Below are 21,411 nucleotides of genomic sequence, written 5' to 3'. Positions count from 1 at the left end.
ATATATATATATATATATATATATATATATATATATATATATATATATATATATATATATATATATATATATATGCATAAAATAAATGCTACACACACATACAGAGTAAATGCTAATTCACTGTTGTCAAATCATCTGTTATAAATATGGGAGTTTTTCAGCAAGCGACAAGCGACACAAGTCGACACAAATATCGTTCTTTCTTTTTTTGGCAATGAGTAACAAAGATAAAACAATACTTGCGTCGACTTGTGTCGCTTGCTGCAGAGTTTCCTCCAGTTTCTTGGTTGATTTCTTGTTTAGATTATTCTTCTTTATATTTTTTTATTGATATAAATACTCAACAAGATTGTATGAATTACTTAGGTTTATTACTGTTCTCACACACACGTAGCTGGATAGGCAAGAGAGTCGCTAATAGCTGTAAGTTTGGAATAGACAGTCGAGATAGTATACCGATCGACAAGACGCTTATCAATAATAATACTTCTGAGAGAATGGCTTTACCGAGTAGAGCACGTGTCTACGCCGATGTAAATTCACATAAACCAAGAGAATACTGGGATTATGAATCTTACGTTGTGGATTGGGGGTAAGACTTATCGCAACCAAGTGTGTCAATGATATCGCTGCCATTATAATATATAATTTTATTTACTTTTCCATGTATATTTCTTGATGTAGGCAACAAGATGATTATCAGTTAGTGAGAAAATTGGGCAGGGGTAAATATAGCGAAGTATTCGAGGCCATAAATGTTACAAACAATGAAAATTGTGTTGTAAAAATATTGAAGGTAGGATAATTATGTTATATATCATAAATATTTGCTGAAGCAGCGGAATGTAATAATTTATAATATTATTGTTAATAATAATTTTTTATTTGTTATAGCCTGTTAAAAAGAAGAAAATAAAAAGGGAAATAAAAATTTTAGAAAACCTTAAAGGTGGGACCAACATAATTACACTCCAAGCAGTTGTCAAAGATCCAGTTTCAAGGACACCGGCACTGATTTTTGAACATGTCAACAATACAGATTTCAAGCAATTATACCAGACGTTAACTGACTACGACATAAGATACTACCTCTACGAATTATTAAAAGTGCGTGTATTGTTAAGTGCAATGAAGTGAACAAAATATCAGTTGATGGTGAACATCGAGATTATTGTTTTGATAGATGTAGGTGTATATCATGAGTCCGAGAAAGAGTTAAAAGATATTGAATTAATATATTTATTTTTTTTATTAATGTCAAGGACATGGGACGGTTAGTACTTTAGTTTTGCTTTATGCAGTAACCATCGCATAAACTATAAAGCATCCATGTATTTATGCATCCATGCAAGATGTCGCAATCTTGGATCAAGACAAAATTATTACACGTGTTCTATTTTTAAACAGATTATTTCTTTATAGACTTTGATTGGTCTATGGTTTTTGTACGATTTTGTTTTACCTTTTCTTCCTTATTTGTAATTTATCAATATTAATTACATTACTTTATCTTACAAAAAAACTTTAATATTGATAGCTTACAATTTATAATTAATTTATGTATAAATTGACATTTATATAAATATCTAATAGTCTTACATTTATCTTAGCCATTTTTATTACAATTTAGAAAAGCTTTAAAAATACATGTAAAAATACATGTGAAATTTTACACAAAGGTGAAACGTGTAAAAAAAATTTTTTATCATCCTTCTAAGAATTCATCAATAATTTTTTTTTGAATTTTGGACTTATGAATATCTGTTGTAAGCAATGTATTGAAATAGCATGACTAATGCATTATTTAATTGGACATGGAGACGAGAATATTGTAATGTTTAATAATTGTTTCCGTTTTGTTCTCGCACAGGCACTAGATTATTGTCACAGTATGGGAATTATGCATAGGGATGTGAAACCGCACAATGTTATGATAGACCATGAAAATCGAAAATTACGATTGATTGATTGGGGATTAGCAGAGTTTTACCATCCTGGTCAAGAATACAATGTACGAGTAGCTTCTCGCTATTTTAAAGGCCCGGAATTACTCGTAGATTATCAAGTAGGTATTTTGCAACATCAAAGTGTAATGGAATGAAGGCGAAGGAATTGGGAGACGGAAAGAAAGAAAAAGTAGTGGGATAATAATAATTCTAGTTATGTTAATGTGAAAATTGCCGTTAAAAACATATGCGCGCGCGCGTACGTACGTACACACACACACACACACACACATATGCAGTGTTCAATTGATGTATATCATAAGAGAAATCGCATATTCTACATGAAAAAACTCGGTCGAAAAATCCTTTACAATTTTTAGATATCTTTAATATTAAGCAATTTCTCAAATCAAGCATCCTTAAATGAGATGCATGTCTGCATATTCCGTAAATGAGGAAGGCATTGTCTTAAGGAAGGCATTTCAAGACTGAACACTTATATACAGCTTCAAAGCCAAAAGAACACTACTTAAAATGTCTTAATAAACTCTGATATAAAAACTAAATTTTGTTATGTTTACTTTGCTTATTGAAGCAAACTTGAGTACACAGGCATGGGGCAAGTAGGAAATCTGCTGTTGTGCCCTTGACCTAACTATGAAGCTCGCGGCACGTAAACCGCAGCTTTTGATTTGAGAAACTATTCAAACTTTAACTTCAATATCTTGCTTAATATTAAAGATCCAAAAACTATAAAAAACTTTTCGACTGAGTTTTTTAAATGTAAAATATGCGATTTTTTTTATGATATACATTAATTGAACACCCTGTATACACATACATACATACATATATAAGCATACATGTATTTCTGTAAAATGTAAATCTTTTATATATAAAAGCTAATGAGAGAAATATCTTGATGTCTTGCAGATGTACGATTACTCATTAGATATGTGGTCATTGGGTTGCATGCTCGCTAGTATGATATTCAGGAAAGAACCGTTTTTTCATGGACATGACAACTATGATCAACTAGTTCGAATCGCAAAAGTTCTTGGAACTGAAGAACTGTTCGAGTATCTTGACAAGTATCATATTGAACTAGATCCTCGTTTCAATGACATTTTAGGCCGACATTCGCGTAAGCGTTGGGAACGCTTTGTGCATTCGGAGAATCAACATTTAGTATCCCCAGATAGTTTGGATTTTCTTGACAAACTCTTGCGCTATGATCATTACGAGAGATTAACTGCACGTGAAGCAATGGAACATCCTTATTTTTGTAAGCATACATCTACGCCAATCTACAGGATACATTTTTAAATACTTTTTGGAATATTTGTCTGCCTTTGCAGTATCTTACGATATATTTAAAAGTATACAAGAAAAAGGAAATTATATTAATACAATACACATTTATTATTGTACATGGTCTATTTATATCTCGTTGAGTATGATATTGCATTGAATATTCTCTCTATGTACATACGTGTAAACGTGTGTACTTGTCTAATTATACTTTCTTCTATTTCAGATCCCATAGTAAAAGAACAGGGTCGTTTGACTATGGTGTCATCATCACCTACTCCCATGGCAGGCTCAGTGCCTGTAGGTGAGTAGCGGCCCAGGTAATGTCACCACCTTAACCTACCTCTAACTCTATACTAATTGACATAATTATAACATAGTTAACTTATATATTACAAATTTAATATTGTAAAATATGTTTTTTTATTTCATCGAAATATGCGTTCTTAAATATGTATCTTTTTTCTAAAATTGTTATGCTCAATATTTTATATCTATCATTATGATTAGACTTAATAATAATATAACAAACAAAATAAAACGAATACGTTCGCATATATAAATTTTTATGCCTGAAACCATGTGCAGGGATGTAGTCGCGAATGTTTGCATTCTACATTGGAATATAATCTGTATTTAAGTAAGATAAAAGAAATGTAAGTTGTAAATACATTACAAATAGAAAATATTGATTATACATATATATATATTAATAAACAGTATATATATATATACTGTTTATTTGTTATACTAACTAATTTTATACGCTAATTATTGACCAAATGTATGTGATATTTGAATGATAACTATATACGGTACCGGCCAAAAGTTTGGACGCACTGGAAATAAATGTAAAAAGTTGAGATTAACTGACAAAATAAAAAATGATTATGACATTGTTTTAAAAATGCTTCTAAGTTGTGTCGAAGATATGTGGAAAAACTCGAAAATTTTCGCAATGTGACGTGGCCTTCTCAATCACCGAATTTGAGTCCTATTGAATTATTATAGGATGAACTGGATCGACGCATAAAAGAAGTTAATCCCAAAAATAAAAAACAGTTTTTCGAAGCACTACAAACGGCTTGGAAAGAGATTTCAGGTGAAACACTCTTGAAACTTCTTAATAGAATGCTAAAAATTTGCGCAGTTATGAAGGCTACGTAGCCTCTAGAAAAACTTGTGGAGGCTACATAGACGCGAAAACAGGAAAGTAAAAGTTATGTGATATTTCTTATTGATATGAATACTAAAGTATATTTTGTATTTCAATGAATCGTTTTTGTCAAATAACGTCATAATCATTTATTTTGTCAATTAATCTCGACTTCTCTTGCATTACTCCCGGTGCATCCAAATTTTGGTACTGTATATCCAAGTACGCGGTAATAATGTTTAAAAAGCAATTATATAATATCACATTCTGGCGCATTCTGTACTCGTGCAAGTCTTCCAACTCCCGTTTATCATGCCGCCGCGTTTGACATCCCCTCTAACGAATTTAAAGATAATTTTTGGCAATTATTTGAAAATATTAAGCTAGTCAAGAAATGCTGAAATGTTGAAATAGAAAATACAGTTTATATAAACTGTACCGATAATATATAAACGGATACCTTTTAAAACGAACGGTTTATTCTCATTTGCCTTGAAATTAAGCGAGATAATAGACGTGAGATATATTCGTGCGTAAATTGCGCAACATATTGATACAATAAAAGGTTTCGTGTCAAAGAGATTTTTTAACTAGCAGATTATTACAGATCATCGTGGCGTAACAATGAGCAGCGTACCGGTTCGTGGGACAAACGGATTGGAAAGCATGGAAGAAATTGGAAGTGGGTGTTTGACACTTTCAGAAGAACTGCCTCAACTCTTATAAATTCAACAATTCTGAACAGCAATTCTCAACCGAGTCCCAATCCACTACAGAATATAATGATACAACAGCAGATATTTCGTATCGCCAAGTACATTCTTCTCTGCACGAAAATCATTCTGGTTTGTAGCAACGGCTTCATCAATCCCATCGTTAAGACTGAAGTATCTCATTTTACTGTGTTTCCTTTAAAAACATACAATTATTCAAAATTTGCGACGTACTTAGAGAATCACGGGAGATTAGGGTTCTGGCGTAAAATTTATCGCGTAAAGATACATGCTCCGTCCATATTGGCCGGTGTGCATGCGATGTCGGAATCGGAGGTAGCGCATTACAATCTGCGATGCACTTTTCTATATCTACTATTTTTTCTGATGTTACTACCATGTTTTTGGCAGATCTGTAAATGCATAGAGATGCAGCTAGATTCATTTTTATTCGAAAGATGATTACTCGTGGTTACATAATACGCGCAGTGGCGGAGACTTTAAACAACCACCCTTATTCGCATTCACATACACGGTACACTCGTACACAACGGACACGCAACAAACATATATACAATTACATTTACCTTAGACCATTCGGTTTAGTACTTTTAACAATAATAAAAATGTTCGTTTATATCTGATGCAACAATAGTTGAATAAAATGTTTGTTATAGCCAAGTACACTCTTTGTGCTTTGTGAATCCTGCTCTGTGCATCCAGCGATATCTTCCGCCGTTATTAATCGACGAAAATATAAAAAAATCAATCTAGAGGCATGACCAGGCATGACATAAAATAAATTTGTATAACAGATTTGTATAATTGTTCTGTGATTTTTATCTGAGAGGAATTGATATGAATAGAAGCAGGTTGCGGTAAATTCCGTTTGTTACCGCACGCAAATTCACAAGCACCTCAAAGCAACAACCTCAAAGCAACTTGGCACAAAGCCTACAAACATCGACACACACACACACACACACACACACACACACACACACATGCACACATAAGGGTGTATATGAATACCTGTTACAAACTTCTAAGGTATGTAGGGTTCAAAGTAGATTAACTTTTAATAAGGAAACGCGCGTGTCCGGAAACGCACCGTTTGCGAGCAGACTAGAACTGTTGGTATGTTCAGTAATAAAAATCATTCTCATAATAATTTTATTTGCTTACATCACATTACAAAAATGTTTAGCAACATTGTCAAAACAGATGACAATAAATGCTCATAGTTGACGACCGTCATTGCACCATGCACCTTGCACTTGCGAAACATGTTCTGGTACACTATTTCAAAAATGTCATCAATTATTTGGGGACAGATGGATTGTAGCTATCTGTTTTCACATTGCTAAACATTTTTGTAATGTAATGTAAGCAAATAAAGTTATTATGAGAATTATTCCTATTATTGAACATACCAACAGTTCCAGTCTGCAGCTCACAAACGGTGCGTTTCCGGACATGAGTTCTTTATTAACCCTTAAATGCCACACCTCTCAAGAATCTCGTAAATGACACATGGGGTCTAAAAGACCCCAGCATGAAAAATGTCTCCTTACTCATTGATTTTTTGATATTTAGTTATGAAAATGATTTTCAATGTTGTTCAAGGCTTAGAAAAGAGAATAAAATGCTTATATTGTTAAACGTTCACGTTCAACATAGTATAAAAAATTAAGTAAACTGAGTACTGCTAAGCGTACAACCGGGTAGGTCACGCACTCAACTATCATCAATGAGAGCATGAGCTCCATTTTTGGGGGGAACATTTGAAAATATATCATTGTAAAGGGTCTGGGGTCCGCTGGACCCCCGGGTGGCATTTAAGGGTTAAAAGTTGCGTCTACTTTGAACCCCCCTACCTACCCCAGAAATTTGTAATAGGTATTCATATACACCCTGTATGTATGTGTATATACATATATATAAAACATACTATACTTTAAAACAAAATATATATGTATATTTGTAAACTCGATCTCTGTGCGCTGATCAATCTTACGCCAATAATTTACACCATAAAAAGATTTACTTTCCGTGGTTATATACAATTGCCAGTATCTTTGTTATGCATTGAACACGTGAATTATTCTATATAAATATGTAAGGTCGATTCACTAATGTACATTCGAGAGGATTTGTACATCAAGATAAGACATACTTGTAAAGAATGTATAGGAATACAATACGCTCCATTCTCTTGTATACTGTATCTTTTTATATAATTTTCCAAGGATTTGTCAGTTCCTATGTGAATATGAATGATGCATTAAGAAAAAAATTAATCGATCATCATTTGTATTTTCGTGTATTAACGCAATGCATATTGGTATTAAGCGGAATGATGGAAAATTAGTGAGCGTGTGAAAACGCTTTACTTTACTAGTTAAATAATAATATTTACTTCTCAATCTGAGTATGTGCCGTTTTTGCCCAATTGCTTAATCTAATCTAACCACACACAGCACGCACGCGACACACATACACTACATACATACCACATAAACGCATATAAATTCTTATACACATATAGAAGATGTAATAATATACAGAGGAATGTAATATATATATATATATATATATATATATATATATATACACGCGTAAAAGTATACGTAAAATATCTAAAAGGAATGAGATTGTTTATCTATGAATAGTTATATATAAATATTTTTTATTTATTCAATTTTCTGTCACATTATTAAATAGTATTACTTGTATGCGTGACAGAGAATGTTTAATTGAAAATTCCTTTTACGTGGCAAGAACGGCGCACATACGTACTTGTTTATTCAAGTTTTATACTACTTGTTCATACGTTAGAGAATTTATAATAATCTAGTTTTTAGTATAATGGAAAAGGAATATGGAATAATGATTATCAAAATAAGCAAATTAACTTGGGAACGAATATAATAATTAATTGTCGCTAATAGAAATAATACATTGCGCTAAGTTTTGGCTATGATATATCTTTTTTTGCATCATGATATGCGACTTGTTTCGAAAGAGACACGATGCATAAATGCGTTTAAGATACTTTATCTTCCCAACCCTGCTTAAAGGTTAATGTTTTGAACAAATCACTTCCTATCTCTCTTCTCTTTCTGAATCTCTCCGCTTTTCATCCTTCTCTTCCTCTTACTCTCCTCCTCTTCTCTTTTCCTAATTTATTTCATTTTCTCTTTCCTTTCTTCTTTGTTTTATCTACGCTTCCCCCTCTTCTCCTTATTTTTTTGTTCCTATCTTCTTTTTCTCTCTTCTGTTTGTCTCCTCATTCTTTTCTCCTTTCTTATTTCCTACCTCCCGCAATAGAAAAGATTTATAAGATTATATGATGAACGGTGGTATATATATCGGTGTTTGTTAGAGTGATTTTGCTTCTAAATGTCGAAATAATTGAACAAAAATTTAAATTTGAAGTTTAATTTCTCAATTTTTTTGCAAATATGGCTGTGTTCCTAAATTCATTGCTAGCGCAGAAAGTCTATAGTATACGTAACGTGTACTATAGTTTTCCAGCGCTGAAAATGAATTTAAGAACACAGCCTTTAATTCATTCAGAAATTTCAGGCAAGAACGCTGCGTTATGAGGATTTGATTCATCTTATTGTTAGCGCAATAATTGTGCAATTCCTCTCAATTGAATGATGCAATTATTCATTGTACAATATTTGCGCAATTATCTTGGGCTGTTCTCCGCTACTTTCTTTTCCTTTTCTCTTACTTTTTATTCTCCTTATTTTCCTTTTTTCCTTTTTCTCTTCTCTCCACTTTTTTTCTTTCGCGCTTTTATTTTTCATCCTTCTTACACCTTTTACTTTTCTTTCTCCTGCATTACTCCCTTTCTTACCTAATTATAGATAGAATATTAATAAAATTAAGCAAATAAGCGTTCTATTACTTTTTATTTCATTTGTTTGCAAATAAATATCTTTAGTACATTCTGCGTAACTGCGTAACGTTGACAACATCGATCAAAATATGGTCACACACTTTTTCTGCACAAATTAATATATATACTATCATGACACAGGCATGATTAAGGTACGACAATAAAATTTGCCAAAGTGCGCGGAATTGCATTAATTTAAATTAAATGATACTGCAAGGCATGAAAGTAAGCGCGGTGTTCAATATTTTTGCGATAGCTACGAGTCAAAAGTTGTAGCTTATAAATTAGTAATATCCAAACTGTTTTTCCTGTAAAATATTAAATACTTGTCTATATGCATGGTATAACGATAATGTTATGTAATACTGCCTGCTATGAATAGGGAAAAATTGCAAAACTAAAATAACGTTGCGATATAAAATTAAAGATTAATACAAATACAATTTCGTTCCATAACGAACGTTAATGCCTTCATTTTTTAAATAATTTGCTCGTGCAATAGCATGTTTTATTATTATTATTATTATTATTATTTATTTATTTAAAGGATATGATCAATTATAAAGGATTAATGGCTCCCGCATACAGAACGGGTAGGAACAACGCTTGCTGCGCGATAAGACCGGTTCTACATTGGTCGTATCGTGTAGCGTCGCAAGTCGTAACTCGTAAGAAATTGCAGGCCAATCACAGTCGATTATTCTCCTCAAATTCGATTAATACCGACTTTAGGCTGATATTTCATGTATGACGCCAACGAGGATAGAGAAGTTCTCGAGTTCCTAGAAATCCTCTATCTTGTAGCCAATCGGTATGCTTGACAAAGCTTGTCGTACGAGCGTGCGACACATGAAATATCAGCCTTAAAATTGTGTATTTGTATATATGTATATTGTATTTGTATATATGTATCTGGTGACGGTGAGGTCGGTGAGCTGTCAGCCACTGTCAGCTGTCACCAACTGTCATAAGTAGCGATCTGTCTCTTTTGCAGAATTTATTTCAGTTAAATTTGAATTAGTTTTTTCTAAATTAAAATATGAACGAAATAGAAAATTTGCGACAGAGAATCAGAGAACTTGAAAACGAGTTGCGAGAAAAGAAAGATAGAGATAGAGCGACGGTAACGAGGGGAAGAATCGAACATATGTCAGATGAAGTGGTGGATTCGAATCCGTATAGGTAAATACGGATTTTCAATAATAATTCTCGATATTTTTCATCACTCACATTACTTTAGTATATGTAAAAGATACACAGATTTCCAAGTCTTGTAAATTTGCAATTTTGCCTACTTTCCAATATCTTCCAGCCGATTGATGGCACTGAAGCGTATGGGTATCGTTGAAAATTATGAGAAAATACGAGAATTAACGATAGCTATAGTTGGAATTGGTGGTGTTGGTAGCGTAACAGCAGAAATGCTGACAAGATGCGGTATTGGAAAGGTAGGAATATGATAATACCATGTACTATACCATATACTATATATCGCATGCTAAGGAATCACGGTTCGACATGTTTTATTACATGTTTCAGTTGATACTGTTTGATTACGATAGCGTAGAACTTGCAAATATGAACAGGTTATTTTTTCAACCGTATCAAGCAGGTCAGAGCAAAGTGGAAGCAGCAGCAAATACTTTGCGTTATATAAATCCTGACGTGGAAATTGAAATACGCAATTATAACATCACAGCTGTCGATTATTTTCAAGATTTTATGAATACAATAAGGTATAAATTTATAAATATCTATTTAATATCTCTTTAATATCTGAAATGGAATGATATTTTGTTTTACAACTATAGATTTTTATGTTGAACACTATTTAAAATTGACATACGTTTTAGCTTTTAGTTCATTAAAATTCATATATTTTTGCAGTAATTCCAGTTTGAAAAATGGCCCAGTTGACTTGGTATTGAGCTGTGTCGACAATTTTGAAGCTCGCATGGCAATTAACACTGCGTGTAACGAACTTAACGAGAAATGGTTTGAAAGTGGTGTATCTGAAAATGCAGTGTCCGGCCACATTCAGTTTATTGTGCCTGGTGAAACGGCCTGCTTTGCAGTAAGATTTATTTTAAGTAATATAATGATTTTTCCATGGAATTAACTAAACGTATATTAGGAAAAATATTTCAAATTTTTACATGTTACAAACAAGTTTTACAGTTTCAAGATGCAAACAACAAATGTTTTATACAATGCTTTGTGACAGTAGCATCATCAGTATTTTTTTAGAAATCGTATCATATATATAACTTTTATACATAATTTCCTGTTTTCTTAATTTTGCATAAAAATATTAAGATAAAGTTATCCAAAAATCAGTAGTTAATAAGATATTTTATTTTGACGTAAACTACGAAATATATTATTCATATTTTGATTACTTTACTTTAATAACTTTTGTGTACAAAACAATGAGATGAATCAATTGTAAAGAAAATACAGTTGCTTTTAAAAAGAAAAGTATATAATTGCAAATTGTATGTTTAAAGAAATTATATGCTTATCTCAAGTAATTGCTAGGTAGTTTTCTTTACGATTGATTTATCTTATTATTCTGCGCATAAAAGATTGAGATAAAAACATAAAAAAATGAATATTTTATGAGAATAAAACTTTTTAGAAAATATTTAGCTCAGTAGAAAAATCTGTGTATTATTTAAAACAATCATCTTATTAAAAATTGATCATCATTTTCTTTTTTTTAAATTCTATCATTATTTTATAGAATTTATTCGCTAATCATTTTATTGCGCTGTATTTGAATTTTCAGTGTGCTCCACCTTTGATCGTAGCATCTAGCATCGATGAAAAAACGTTGAAACGCGAAGGAGTATGCGCTGCATCATTACCTACCACGATGGGTATTGTAGCAGGCTTTTTGGTGCAGAACGCTTTAAAGTTCTTACTAAAATTTGGAAAAGTGTCTCATTACTTAGGTTACAATGCTATGGAAGATTTTTTCCCTACTATGACTTTGAAGCCAAATCCAAATTGTGATGATGCACATTGTAAGCAAAGGCAAAAAGAATATTTGGCCTTACCAAAAATCCAACAAAAACAAACTATCGTTATCGAAGAGAAACCCGTACACGAAGATAATGAATGGGGTATGTATAAGCGAATAGTTACAATCTCTACTTGAAATACCTTATTTATATCCTCACATATTACTCTTAACTAAATATTATTTTTCTTGCTAGGAATATCCTTGGTCGATGAACGTAGTGGTCACTCAGATGAAAAAACACATATGTCATCAACTCCAGGTGTGCGACATGCATATACGGTATCAACGCCCACATATGGAAACAATTCGGAAGAAGAACAAACTGTTCCTGAATCCACAGGATTAAGTTTAGAAGAATTAATGGCAGAAATGAAATCAATTTGAAAATAATTCAATGTAGATATAATGCCGCATTTCATATTTAAAAAAATTTTCATCTATTCTTTTACACAATATCATATGTATTATAAGTTGTACTTTACCACAGAAGTAATTTTTGAATAACAGCGCAATATTTTACGTAACTGTAGCAGTTTAATATGGTTAATAAAAAGATGAATTATGGAAAACGCACATAGCGTAATATTATTTAATTTCTATAATTTGATATTGAAGCTAAAAAATTTTTTTTTTTTTTTTTTTTTTTTTTTTTTTTAACATTTATATTTTTAGACATTGATTAATAGTATACAATAGCAAATTTTTTTATTTTAAGATATTGCATAACAAAAGCAAAAGTGTTATACGTCAAATTTTTCAAAACATACAGATGGTCCCTCTTCTTCATACTCTTCCCTCGTTACCAAAAGATTAGGAAATATTGAGTCTTGTGAAAGTTGTTTTCCGCCATACCACGCGTAAGTAATTGGACTGGAAAAGTAGAACAAAATTATCTCATTAGGTTTTTTTTTTTTACAAAATATGATGTAGCAAATGGAACATTAATGTAATACTTTTGTGGCAAGTAGACGTTCACAGGGTATTCGGCTGGAGCTAAACTTCTAACTTCTTTGTAGACTCTGTCTTTAAATCCTGGAAACTTTGCGTTACCACCAGTAAGAATAATATTGGATAGAAAATGAGGCCACGTTTCTTCGCTGCAAGCCTTTATAGAATCCATAATAGCTTCTGGGATACCCATTTGTCGAATGCCAACATCCGATGGATGAAATAATATTTCTGGTATCGTAAATCTCTCATTAGTCAAACGTAAAATTTGTTGCTCGTTCGATGGCTCTGGATCCTTGAGGTATCCACGTCGTAGAGTTGTATAATCTGGCAAAACATAATCCTTAACGATGGTATTATTTTCCAATTTATATTTGGCTTGTTCCATATCTTTAAAGAAATCTTGGGATACGAAACAACAATCCTCTTTCACTTGATTAATTACATATGTTTCATCCATAACGTGCAGCTGACGATAAGATATTATCTCTTTCAGGTGATTTGTTAAAAGTTTGCCACCCACATCTATTCTTCGTATTCCTTCTTTTATCTTGGCATCATTAACATAAGGGATAATGTACGTAAAACTGTAACCACTGTCCACTACTATACAGCATTTTGTAGTAGGATACTCTGCTCTATAATTATAACATGAAAGACTTGCTGCGTTTATCCTTAGAAGACTGTGACATTCGTATTCCTCGAAAAAGATCTCTGTCATGGCTTCTTGAATACTTGGGAAGTTAAATAAAGGTTCGGTCACTACTACAGACAGCTGATTTAAGTTAACCGAACAAGACTCTTTTGAGAATATATAATCCCATACTGTTTTCTGTATATCCCAATTCACTAGATAACCTTTTTCGAAGGGTAAGATATAAAATAGCCCAGAAGCATCCCTGCATTCTTCAATTTGGTTTCCTATGAAAGGTCTGCGACGTTCGCTCTTTGCTTTCATTATGCAATTTGGAACTAGTCTGAAATATTTTCATGGATTAAGGAAATAAACACATTATTGCTGAATGTACAAATTTGCTTTAACTTGGCATACTTACTTGGATATCTCGCTGGCTAAACCAACTTTTGCCGTGCAGGCACCGTTATCAATAATGAAAGTAGAATTAGTCATGTTTAAAAAAAAAAAATGGCAAATCAAATTTTAAAAACAATTATGTCAAGCTCTCAAGCAGTCAAGCTCTTCACTCTTTTTTCACAACAAAGACTAGAGTGACGCTTGAGGCTTGAGGAGCATCCCATTTGACCACGGTGCCGTGCGATTGATTAGAGCCACTCACAGCCCCCAGTGGCGCCCAGTGCCTGGAGTTTTTCCATTGGACCACCCAATCAGATATTTTTATTTTAAATCAGCCAATTGATGACGTGGTCAATCGCCCTAAACTGCTTTGCTTTCGAAATACATGTGGTGTCAAAGGCTGCGGTCCACTTGACGCTATAAATGCTTCGAAGGATTCCTCTTCTCTTTTCTTTCAATGAAGAAAGAAGGAGAAGAAGAACGCAGCCAAAGACGCACGCTAAATAGTTTTTAAAATTTGAATAAAATATTTTTAAGTGTTTTCCAAATTTTCGAAATTTTTATTTCTTTTTTTTTTCACAACTTTGATACCCTGTATTTTGAAAATAAAGCAGTTTAGGGCATATGTAGAATCTTTTCTTTCTAAAATAAGTCATGAAATATCTCCTTCAAATTTTTTTAGGAAACACTCAAACACCAAAGAGTAAAGCGAAACAAGAGGGAATAATACATATATTGGTAGTGACCCAGAGTAAGCTTCTAAAAAATATTATTTCGTAATATAATTTTTTATAATCCCAGGTAGCAAAGTGACGTCAAATGACGTCTTAATGACGTCAATAAGACGTCTTTAGACGTCATCTTTGCTACTTGGGATGTTGTTAAAACATTTTTAAAACATTACACGACATATTTTTAAAATTTAAATATTATTACTTTAACAGTGTCAGTGAAGTCAGTGAAACAGTTCAAAATTGCTTATAAATTGAACTTAGAAATAACGTTGGTAAAGGGCTCCGCACGAGAATTTCTCCGTACTATCCGTAAACGTAAACTTGCTTTTTTTAATTCATTTGCAAGAAAAACACATGCGTAAACATTCATACATTCTGCTCTTACAGAAAAGTTGTAAGTCAGTTTTGGCTGTCACATGGCTTTTAACTTTAACCAGTCAACTTGCAACGTTTCTGTAAAGGTGCCAATTCATGGGACGCTGAAAAACAGCGTTGAGCGTCGTCACGTGACATCACTATGATGCCAGCGTCAAGAAAGAGAAGTTGGATTTTTCCAACTTCAAGCGTCAAAGCCAAAGCAGCGCGAAGACGCCGAAATTTTGACGCTGTTTCCCTTTTCATGAATTTCAATTGACGCCGGCGTCAATTGTGGTCATGCGACCTTCTTGCCGCTGAAAATGAGCGTCGAGCGTCAGCATGAAAAGGCACCTTTAAGTGTCGTAGCGTCATCTTGGGATCTGAAGCTCATGGATACGGATTTCTTCGTGTGTTCTAAAGTTTACGTTTACGGAAGTTGTTATGCGAAGGCTCTTATACCTATCTACGAAAAGTGACACGATAATTACTAGATACCTAGTAAAATGATAATATAAGGTCAAATGGAGTTTTCCAGTTTTATTTACAAACTTATTTATTAATTTATGATACATGCATTTTAATTTATTGTAATTTTTATCTTATATAGGAATAGGTAATTCTTTTGCAACTAATACCAAGATCTGATCTACACTGAGACACCAATTTGCTATATTTTTGGAAACTTTGCACCAATGTTCGCCGTGATGAGGTTCTGCAGCGATACATCTTTTCTTTACATCTTCTTGTTGCTCTTCCGTACCATTCAGTAATTCAAATTTGTAAAAATATGCCCATGCATCTCCTAAATCAGGATCTATTTTCACCGTCCTGTTGAACCAATCTCTACACTTTGAAATCTTATGTTCGCACCAAAATAATCTGAAAAATGTGTACAATATTCGCATTATTTCACAAAGAGAGAGAAAGAGGGGGAGAACTAAACTATTTAAAATATAAAAATACTCAACTATTCTAAGTAAACTTTGAACGAAAACTTACTTCGATACCGCCAGAAGAACGTGTGGATCATGTTCGCATTTTTTAGTGGCATCAATACTTTTAGTTTTTCGTTGAGGTCGCGGTTCCATAAAAATTGCCTCTGCATAAAGTAGACCGGATGTAGGACATTCTTGTAATGCCTTAGCCATTAGTGTATTGGCCATGTCGCGCGCGCCACCGTTTCTTAATTCATTCCGTATAGCTTCCAGCCATAATTCTGCATTTTTAGGATTCTTAAGTCTCGCTTTCTCCAAAACTGAACGCGCTTTAGTTACTTGGTTTTTCTTGTGCTCCAATCGCGCCAGCAGACACCACAATGGTATCGAATTTGGACATTTTTTTATCTGATCATAATAAAACGTATGAAAGTAAATATAACATTTCTTTGTATAACATTTCTTGCATTATTAAATTAGAGAAAAGTCACTTACCGCTTGATTATACGTTTCTATCGCTTTGTCTAAATGACCCTGCTGTTCCTCAATTTGACCTTTCATTAACCATAATTTAGGAAAGTCGTCAAAGGCTTCTAGAGCTTCCTTCAATAGATGCAACGCTGCGTCAAGATTATTAAGAGCCCATTCCAATTTCGCGCTTTTCATCATCACTCTGGGCGTCGGTGCGGATGCTCTGGCTTTTGCCAATAAACGTCGCGCTCTCTCATATTCTGAGTTTTCAGATTCAAGCTTCACTGCCGCCAGCCAAATCTCTTCGGAATTTGGATTAGCTTGAAACGCGAGAGATAAAATACCTCTAGCTGCTGGTACATCACCCTGAGGAAAAAATGAAATTGGAGATAAGAAACGATGATTAAAAGAATTAAATAAAATGGAATTAATGATAATTGTGTACATGATTACATGATGAATCTACTTACAGCCAGCCATTTTGATTTAGCACCCATCAGCCAAAGCACTTCGCTCTTGGGACAATGAGCAACTGCTCTTTGTAATAAAGTTTCCAAGGATTCTCGCGTGCCATATGTCTTTTCGAAATAAGCGGCGCGCAACCAAATTGATTTTTTACTGGGAAATGCCGTTAACGCATACGCATAGACAGCTCTGGCGCACTCCAAGGCTCCTTGTTGGGCGCACTGCAACCAATATATATCTCTCAGCATGGGTATTAATTTTCGTGCATTTATATCGTGCGTTCGTATTACATAGAAAATTACAAAGAGAAAATTACTTACAGTCTCCGCATCTTCCATCCAAGTGTGTTTCCGGTCTTCCTCTTCTACGCCAAAACCAATAATGGCTTTAACGATAACTTGACAACAGTGTACCGCTCCTGCTTTTTCAGCTTCCATAGCTTCCTTGAACCAATGTTCTCTGTTGATCTCTACCCCATTCACGCTCAACGAGGATATAGCACGTTCGATGATCTTCTCCACCATGTGTTTGTTGCCATTTGCTTCCTCCAATTTGGCAGCGGTAGTCCAAATTTGTCGATCAGTTGGGATATTCTCTCTGGCTTTGTTCAAGACTTTTCTCGCGTTATCGTAAGTCTCCAATCTAGCAAGAGCGAGCCACAAGTCCACGCTCGTCGGACAGCACTCAACCGCACGACTGAGCAAGATGCGCGCGTCCTCGGGCTCTTCCAACTCAACGGCCGCTTTCCATAAACGCACCGAATTTGGGATATGTTCCAGCGCCTTTCGGTATACCCGGCGCTTCGCTTTCACTTCTATCTCCAAGTCCGCGGCCTTTATCCAAATTCTGACAGACGTTGGAATGTGACGTACCGATTGTGCTATCACTGCTTTCGCCGTGTCTGGCGGTTGCAGTCTCGCAGCTTCCAACCACAGATCCTCAGAAGTGTTGTTTACCTCGCATCCCTTCATTATTAAGTTTCTCGCTGCTTGAACCTTTCCAGTCACCTCTTCTAGACGCGCAGACGCGATCCATGCAGGAGGATGATTAGGGTTAGTCTCCCGTACGGATTTTAACAATAATCGAGCTTTCTTTATGTCGCTACAAAGATAAAGATATCGTGTGTTAAATATATAAATATAATCCATTTATAAGTTTAAGTTTTTTCAAGTTACATACGTATATAGTATATAATAATTATCCTTACTTTATGTCACCACCATAAGTAGGTATCATGCTCTGCAAGTCTGTAAGATATCCTTTTGGATCAACCACGGTTTGACCTTCCACAGAATCGGATACCTGATTCAGCTTGACGTTCATCAATGTGTTTCTGGCTTGTCCGATCTTTCTTAGATCAAGATCTCCCGTGGGAGTCAACATACCGGGTGTTGCCACACCTGGCATCATAGAGGCCAAACCGCTAGTTGGATCAATACTGGTGGACGTCTCGCCTCCTAAATTTCTCGCCAGTACAGAATCTGGTAACGGGGTGAATTTCTCTGCTCTTGGATTACGCTGTTTACGATTTCTGGCATCTCCCACCTCAGGAACGTTTTTCCATTCGTCCTCGGTTACGTTAACCAATTCTCTTTTCAGATCTGAGAATTGCTGTTGAATCTTGGGACGTTCCTGACGATAGCGCTCCAACTCCTCCCTGAGGCGCTTCTCTCTGTATTCCTTACGTTTTTCATCCATTCGTTTGTCAATAGCTTCATAAATCGCATCTGCTTCTTCGTCATCTTTATCATAAGGATCCTAGCAGGAAGATGAGAACGTTATTATTCATTATCCGTAATTATTATCGAAGACAGCTGTACTTACCTTACTGAAAAGAGAACCTCCATATCCTGAAAATTCATCATAATTTGAATCGTTCAAATCCTCTTCATCTTCCTCCTCCTCCTCCTTCTTTTTCGCACGTTTCGTAGGTGGAGCGTGTCTGTCATCTCTATATTCAGAAGAAAAATTATTACGTACAATAAAAATCTGTAAGTCTGGCATTTCCTTATTTGTACAAAAATTGTAGTTTAATAATTACGAAACGTCATTGGCATCTCGAGCAGGACCAATATCAGACCGTGTTGTAAATCCTGTTGCTCTGGTGAGTAGAAAAAGTGAGGTTAATTACACATAACACGATCGTTAACTCATTGTAGTTGATATTAGAGACAAATAATTGCAAATGCTATATATTGGGTCAAAACTTACCCTCTACCAACACCGGCAACATATCCCAAGGGTGCAGGTACACCTAAAAAATGCTTTTTATTTCGCGTATTCAGCGAAACCGAGGGAACCGCCATCTTGACGTTATTGATTCTCTATTTCTCTCTCTCTCTCTCTCTCTCTCTCTGTTTAATTCCGTTCCTTATTCCGTTCGATGGCACATGGGTCCGGTCCTTATTCCCTGTTCCTGTTGCCTATTGTAAGAATGTCCGAATCGTCCGAATAATTCGGAGAGTCATGACTCTTGGGTAATAAGTAATATGAATGAACTTTCGTATAAAGTCTTTCGGAACGAACGTGAACGAACGTAACTGGCTACTTACTGGCGAAGCTCTTCGACTGGACTCAACACTCCTCAAGCAAGACTAGGGGTCCGTTCCGTTTCGCGCATTGAGCGCATGCGCATAAACTGCATGGACAACGGACAACCGTTCCGTTTCAGGTAATGCGCGCATTAGTGGCGCATAGGATTCCCTAGAATCCCCCCACCTCTAACGCATCAAGGGCGCATCGGCTACTACAACTCGGATTTGAAGCAGTTAATGCGCGCATGCGCAGATGCGTATTTACCTCTAATAACATAACCTTTTACTCAAGAAGAAGAAGTATCACAGAACACGATGGAGGAATTAGTCGAATTTCCCGTGTTAGTGGATGACGAATCTAATAAAAACAAATAATTTTGTAAAAATTAATTTTATAAAAACTTCATTAATTTTTGAAAAATAAGAACATGAAATAAATAAAAAAATTGGTTAAGTAATTAATTATTTTGATTAAGTAATTATGTTAATTAAATATTTACAAAATTAATTGTTTTTATTATATTTTAATAATGGTGTTTTGGAATAATCGGAGTAAAAAAATTAATTAATTTATGTTCTCATTTTTTAAATACAAAAATATAATTATATAATTATTACTCAACCAAAAATGTTCTTTAAATATTGTTTTCGAATATCCAGGAATAACTCGTTCTACATAATCTGTTAATTTTTCCACAAAAACCATCTCTCCACGTGTTTCGTTAACCATTAATACTGTATATAATATTTCCATTTCTGAATTAAACAGAATATCTTCATCTTTATCTTCATTTTCACTATCACTAGATTCACTACTGCTAATTTCATTGTCATTCGAATTTATTAGTAACAATGAGGTTATTGTTGATAGAGCGTCGTTCATGGTAGCGTCATCCATTTTCAACTTTACATCAAACGCATCAAGAGCTGTTCCGTTTCCAAGAGCGCATATGCGCATCAGCGAAACGGAACGATATCAATGCGCGCAGCGCTTTGGCTGCGATCCATGCGCTCACTGCGCGAAACGGAACGGACCCTAGACAAGCGCCTCGCGCTCCAAGATCCCTAGTTACTGGGCGCCTGTTGCGCCCTCCGGGCGACCACGCGCCACCTACATGCATTGCGTTGCGACACTAGCGCGGCCTTACGCCATGAACCAAATACTTCTAGATTTACACTATAGACTATAGGCCTGTTCATTTTCGCTGCACTTCTGAACTAGTGCAATAAGTTAAGCGGGGAGCACACACTTCTGCACAACGCATAATACGTAAAGGTCTATCCAGACAAACTTGCATAGATGCACAACCATATGCATAAAGAAACGGATTGGTCTATTTCTTTATGCACATGCATATGGACCAATCAATTCTCTTATGCTTATGTTTATGCGCTATGCAAGTTTGTCTGGATTGACCTTTAGCATAAGAAAATTGATTGGTCTATACACATGTGCATAAGAAAATAGACCAATCAAATTTCTTATGCTTACGCATTATGCGTTATGCAGAAGTGTGTGCTCTCCGCTTTAACTTATAGCGTTTTTTCTTGGCTGCACTATCGCCTACTAGTGCAACACTATAGTGCAACACTAGTGCAACACTATTGGGTAGTGCAGGGCAGTGCAGGGCGGTAGTGCAGCCAAGAAAAAACGCTATTATTGGGTGCGTTCAGCCGATACTCCGCTAGCCTAGCAATCGTGAGCAGTCGCTCGTTTTCGCTCGTTTCCTCTCTTTTGACCCAATGGATTAAAAGGAGAGGAAACGAGCGAAAACGAGCGACTGCTTACGATTGCTAGGCTAGCGGAGTATCGGCTGAACGCACCCAATAATAACGTTTTTTCTTGGCTGCACTACCGCCCTGCACTGCCCTG

The 21,411-nt window shown here is 34.8% G+C and overlaps 4 protein-coding genes across 6 annotated transcripts in view; 2 read left to right on the top strand and 2 right to left on the bottom strand.

Annotated features, from left to right (window-relative positions):
- The window catches only part of LOC112460118 (casein kinase II subunit alpha), a 6,600-nt gene extending 790 nt beyond the window's left edge, over positions 1 to 5,810 (top strand). Inside the window, exons 2-8 of one of the 3 annotated variants that reach the window (XM_025024637.1) lie at positions 395 to 592; positions 685 to 796; positions 895 to 1,107; positions 1,871 to 2,065; positions 2,880 to 3,231; positions 3,484 to 3,561; positions 5,021 to 5,810. In XM_025024637.1, coding sequence (XP_024880405.1) covers positions 498 to 592; positions 685 to 796; positions 895 to 1,107; positions 1,871 to 2,065; positions 2,880 to 3,231; positions 3,484 to 3,561; positions 5,021 to 5,139 — 1,164 coding nt within the window. In that variant the 5' untranslated portion in view covers positions 395 to 497 and the 3' untranslated portion in view covers positions 5,140 to 5,810. Of the gene's footprint in view, positions 1 to 366; positions 593 to 684; positions 797 to 894; positions 1,108 to 1,870; positions 2,066 to 2,879; positions 3,232 to 3,483; positions 3,578 to 5,020 lie in introns of all 3 variants that reach the window. The other 2 variants (XM_025024636.1, XM_025024638.1) reach the window with 2 other exon arrangements.
- Positions 5,811 to 9,940: 4,130 nt separating this feature from the next.
- Positions 9,941 to 12,634, top strand: LOC112460124 (ubiquitin-like modifier-activating enzyme 5). Its single transcript, XM_025024647.1, has 6 exons — positions 9,941 to 10,218; positions 10,349 to 10,484; positions 10,576 to 10,772; positions 10,924 to 11,110; positions 11,825 to 12,161; positions 12,255 to 12,634. The coding sequence occupies exons 1-6, from the start codon at positions 10,076 to 10,078 to the stop codon at positions 12,443 to 12,445; spliced, it is 1,191 nt and encodes a 396-aa protein (XP_024880415.1). The 5' UTR covers positions 9,941 to 10,075; the 3' UTR covers positions 12,446 to 12,634.
- Positions 12,635 to 12,717: 83 nt separating this feature from the next.
- LOC112460117 (actin-related protein 6) lies at positions 12,718 to 14,262 on the bottom strand. Its single transcript, XM_025024635.1, has 3 exons — positions 14,065 to 14,262; positions 13,015 to 13,986; positions 12,718 to 12,931 (listed from the first exon to the last, which is right to left on the bottom strand). Exons 1-3 carry the CDS (start codon positions 14,136 to 14,138, stop codon positions 12,802 to 12,804), a joined length of 1,176 nt encoding a protein of 391 aa, XP_024880403.1. The 5' UTR covers positions 14,139 to 14,262; the 3' UTR covers positions 12,718 to 12,801.
- A 1,431-nt stretch (positions 14,263 to 15,693) lies between these two features.
- On the bottom strand, positions 15,694 to 20,495 carry LOC112460120 (pre-mRNA-processing factor 6). The gene is made up of 11 exons (XM_025024641.1): positions 20,162 to 20,495; positions 19,557 to 19,896; positions 19,216 to 19,476; positions 19,046 to 19,105; positions 18,829 to 18,955; positions 18,212 to 18,762; positions 17,325 to 18,105; positions 17,010 to 17,225; positions 16,564 to 16,905; positions 16,133 to 16,476; positions 15,694 to 16,012 (listed from the first exon to the last, which is right to left on the bottom strand). The coding sequence occupies exons 3-11, from the start codon at positions 19,308 to 19,310 to the stop codon at positions 15,733 to 15,735; spliced, it is 2,796 nt and encodes a 931-aa protein (XP_024880409.1). The 5' UTR covers positions 19,311 to 19,476; positions 19,557 to 19,896; positions 20,162 to 20,495; the 3' UTR covers positions 15,694 to 15,732.
- Between the last annotated feature and the right edge of the window lie 916 nt (positions 20,496 to 21,411).

This window comes from Temnothorax curvispinosus, unplaced genomic scaffold (genome assembly GCF_003070985.1).
Source record: "Temnothorax curvispinosus isolate PA1 unplaced genomic scaffold, ASM307098v1 QBEX01010321.1, whole genome shotgun sequence".
NCBI classification, from domain to species: Eukaryota; Metazoa; Arthropoda; class Insecta; order Hymenoptera; family Formicidae; genus Temnothorax; species Temnothorax curvispinosus.
Note: the sequence above shows the minus strand (reverse complement) of the source record. Positions and strands in the feature narration are given on the sequence as shown.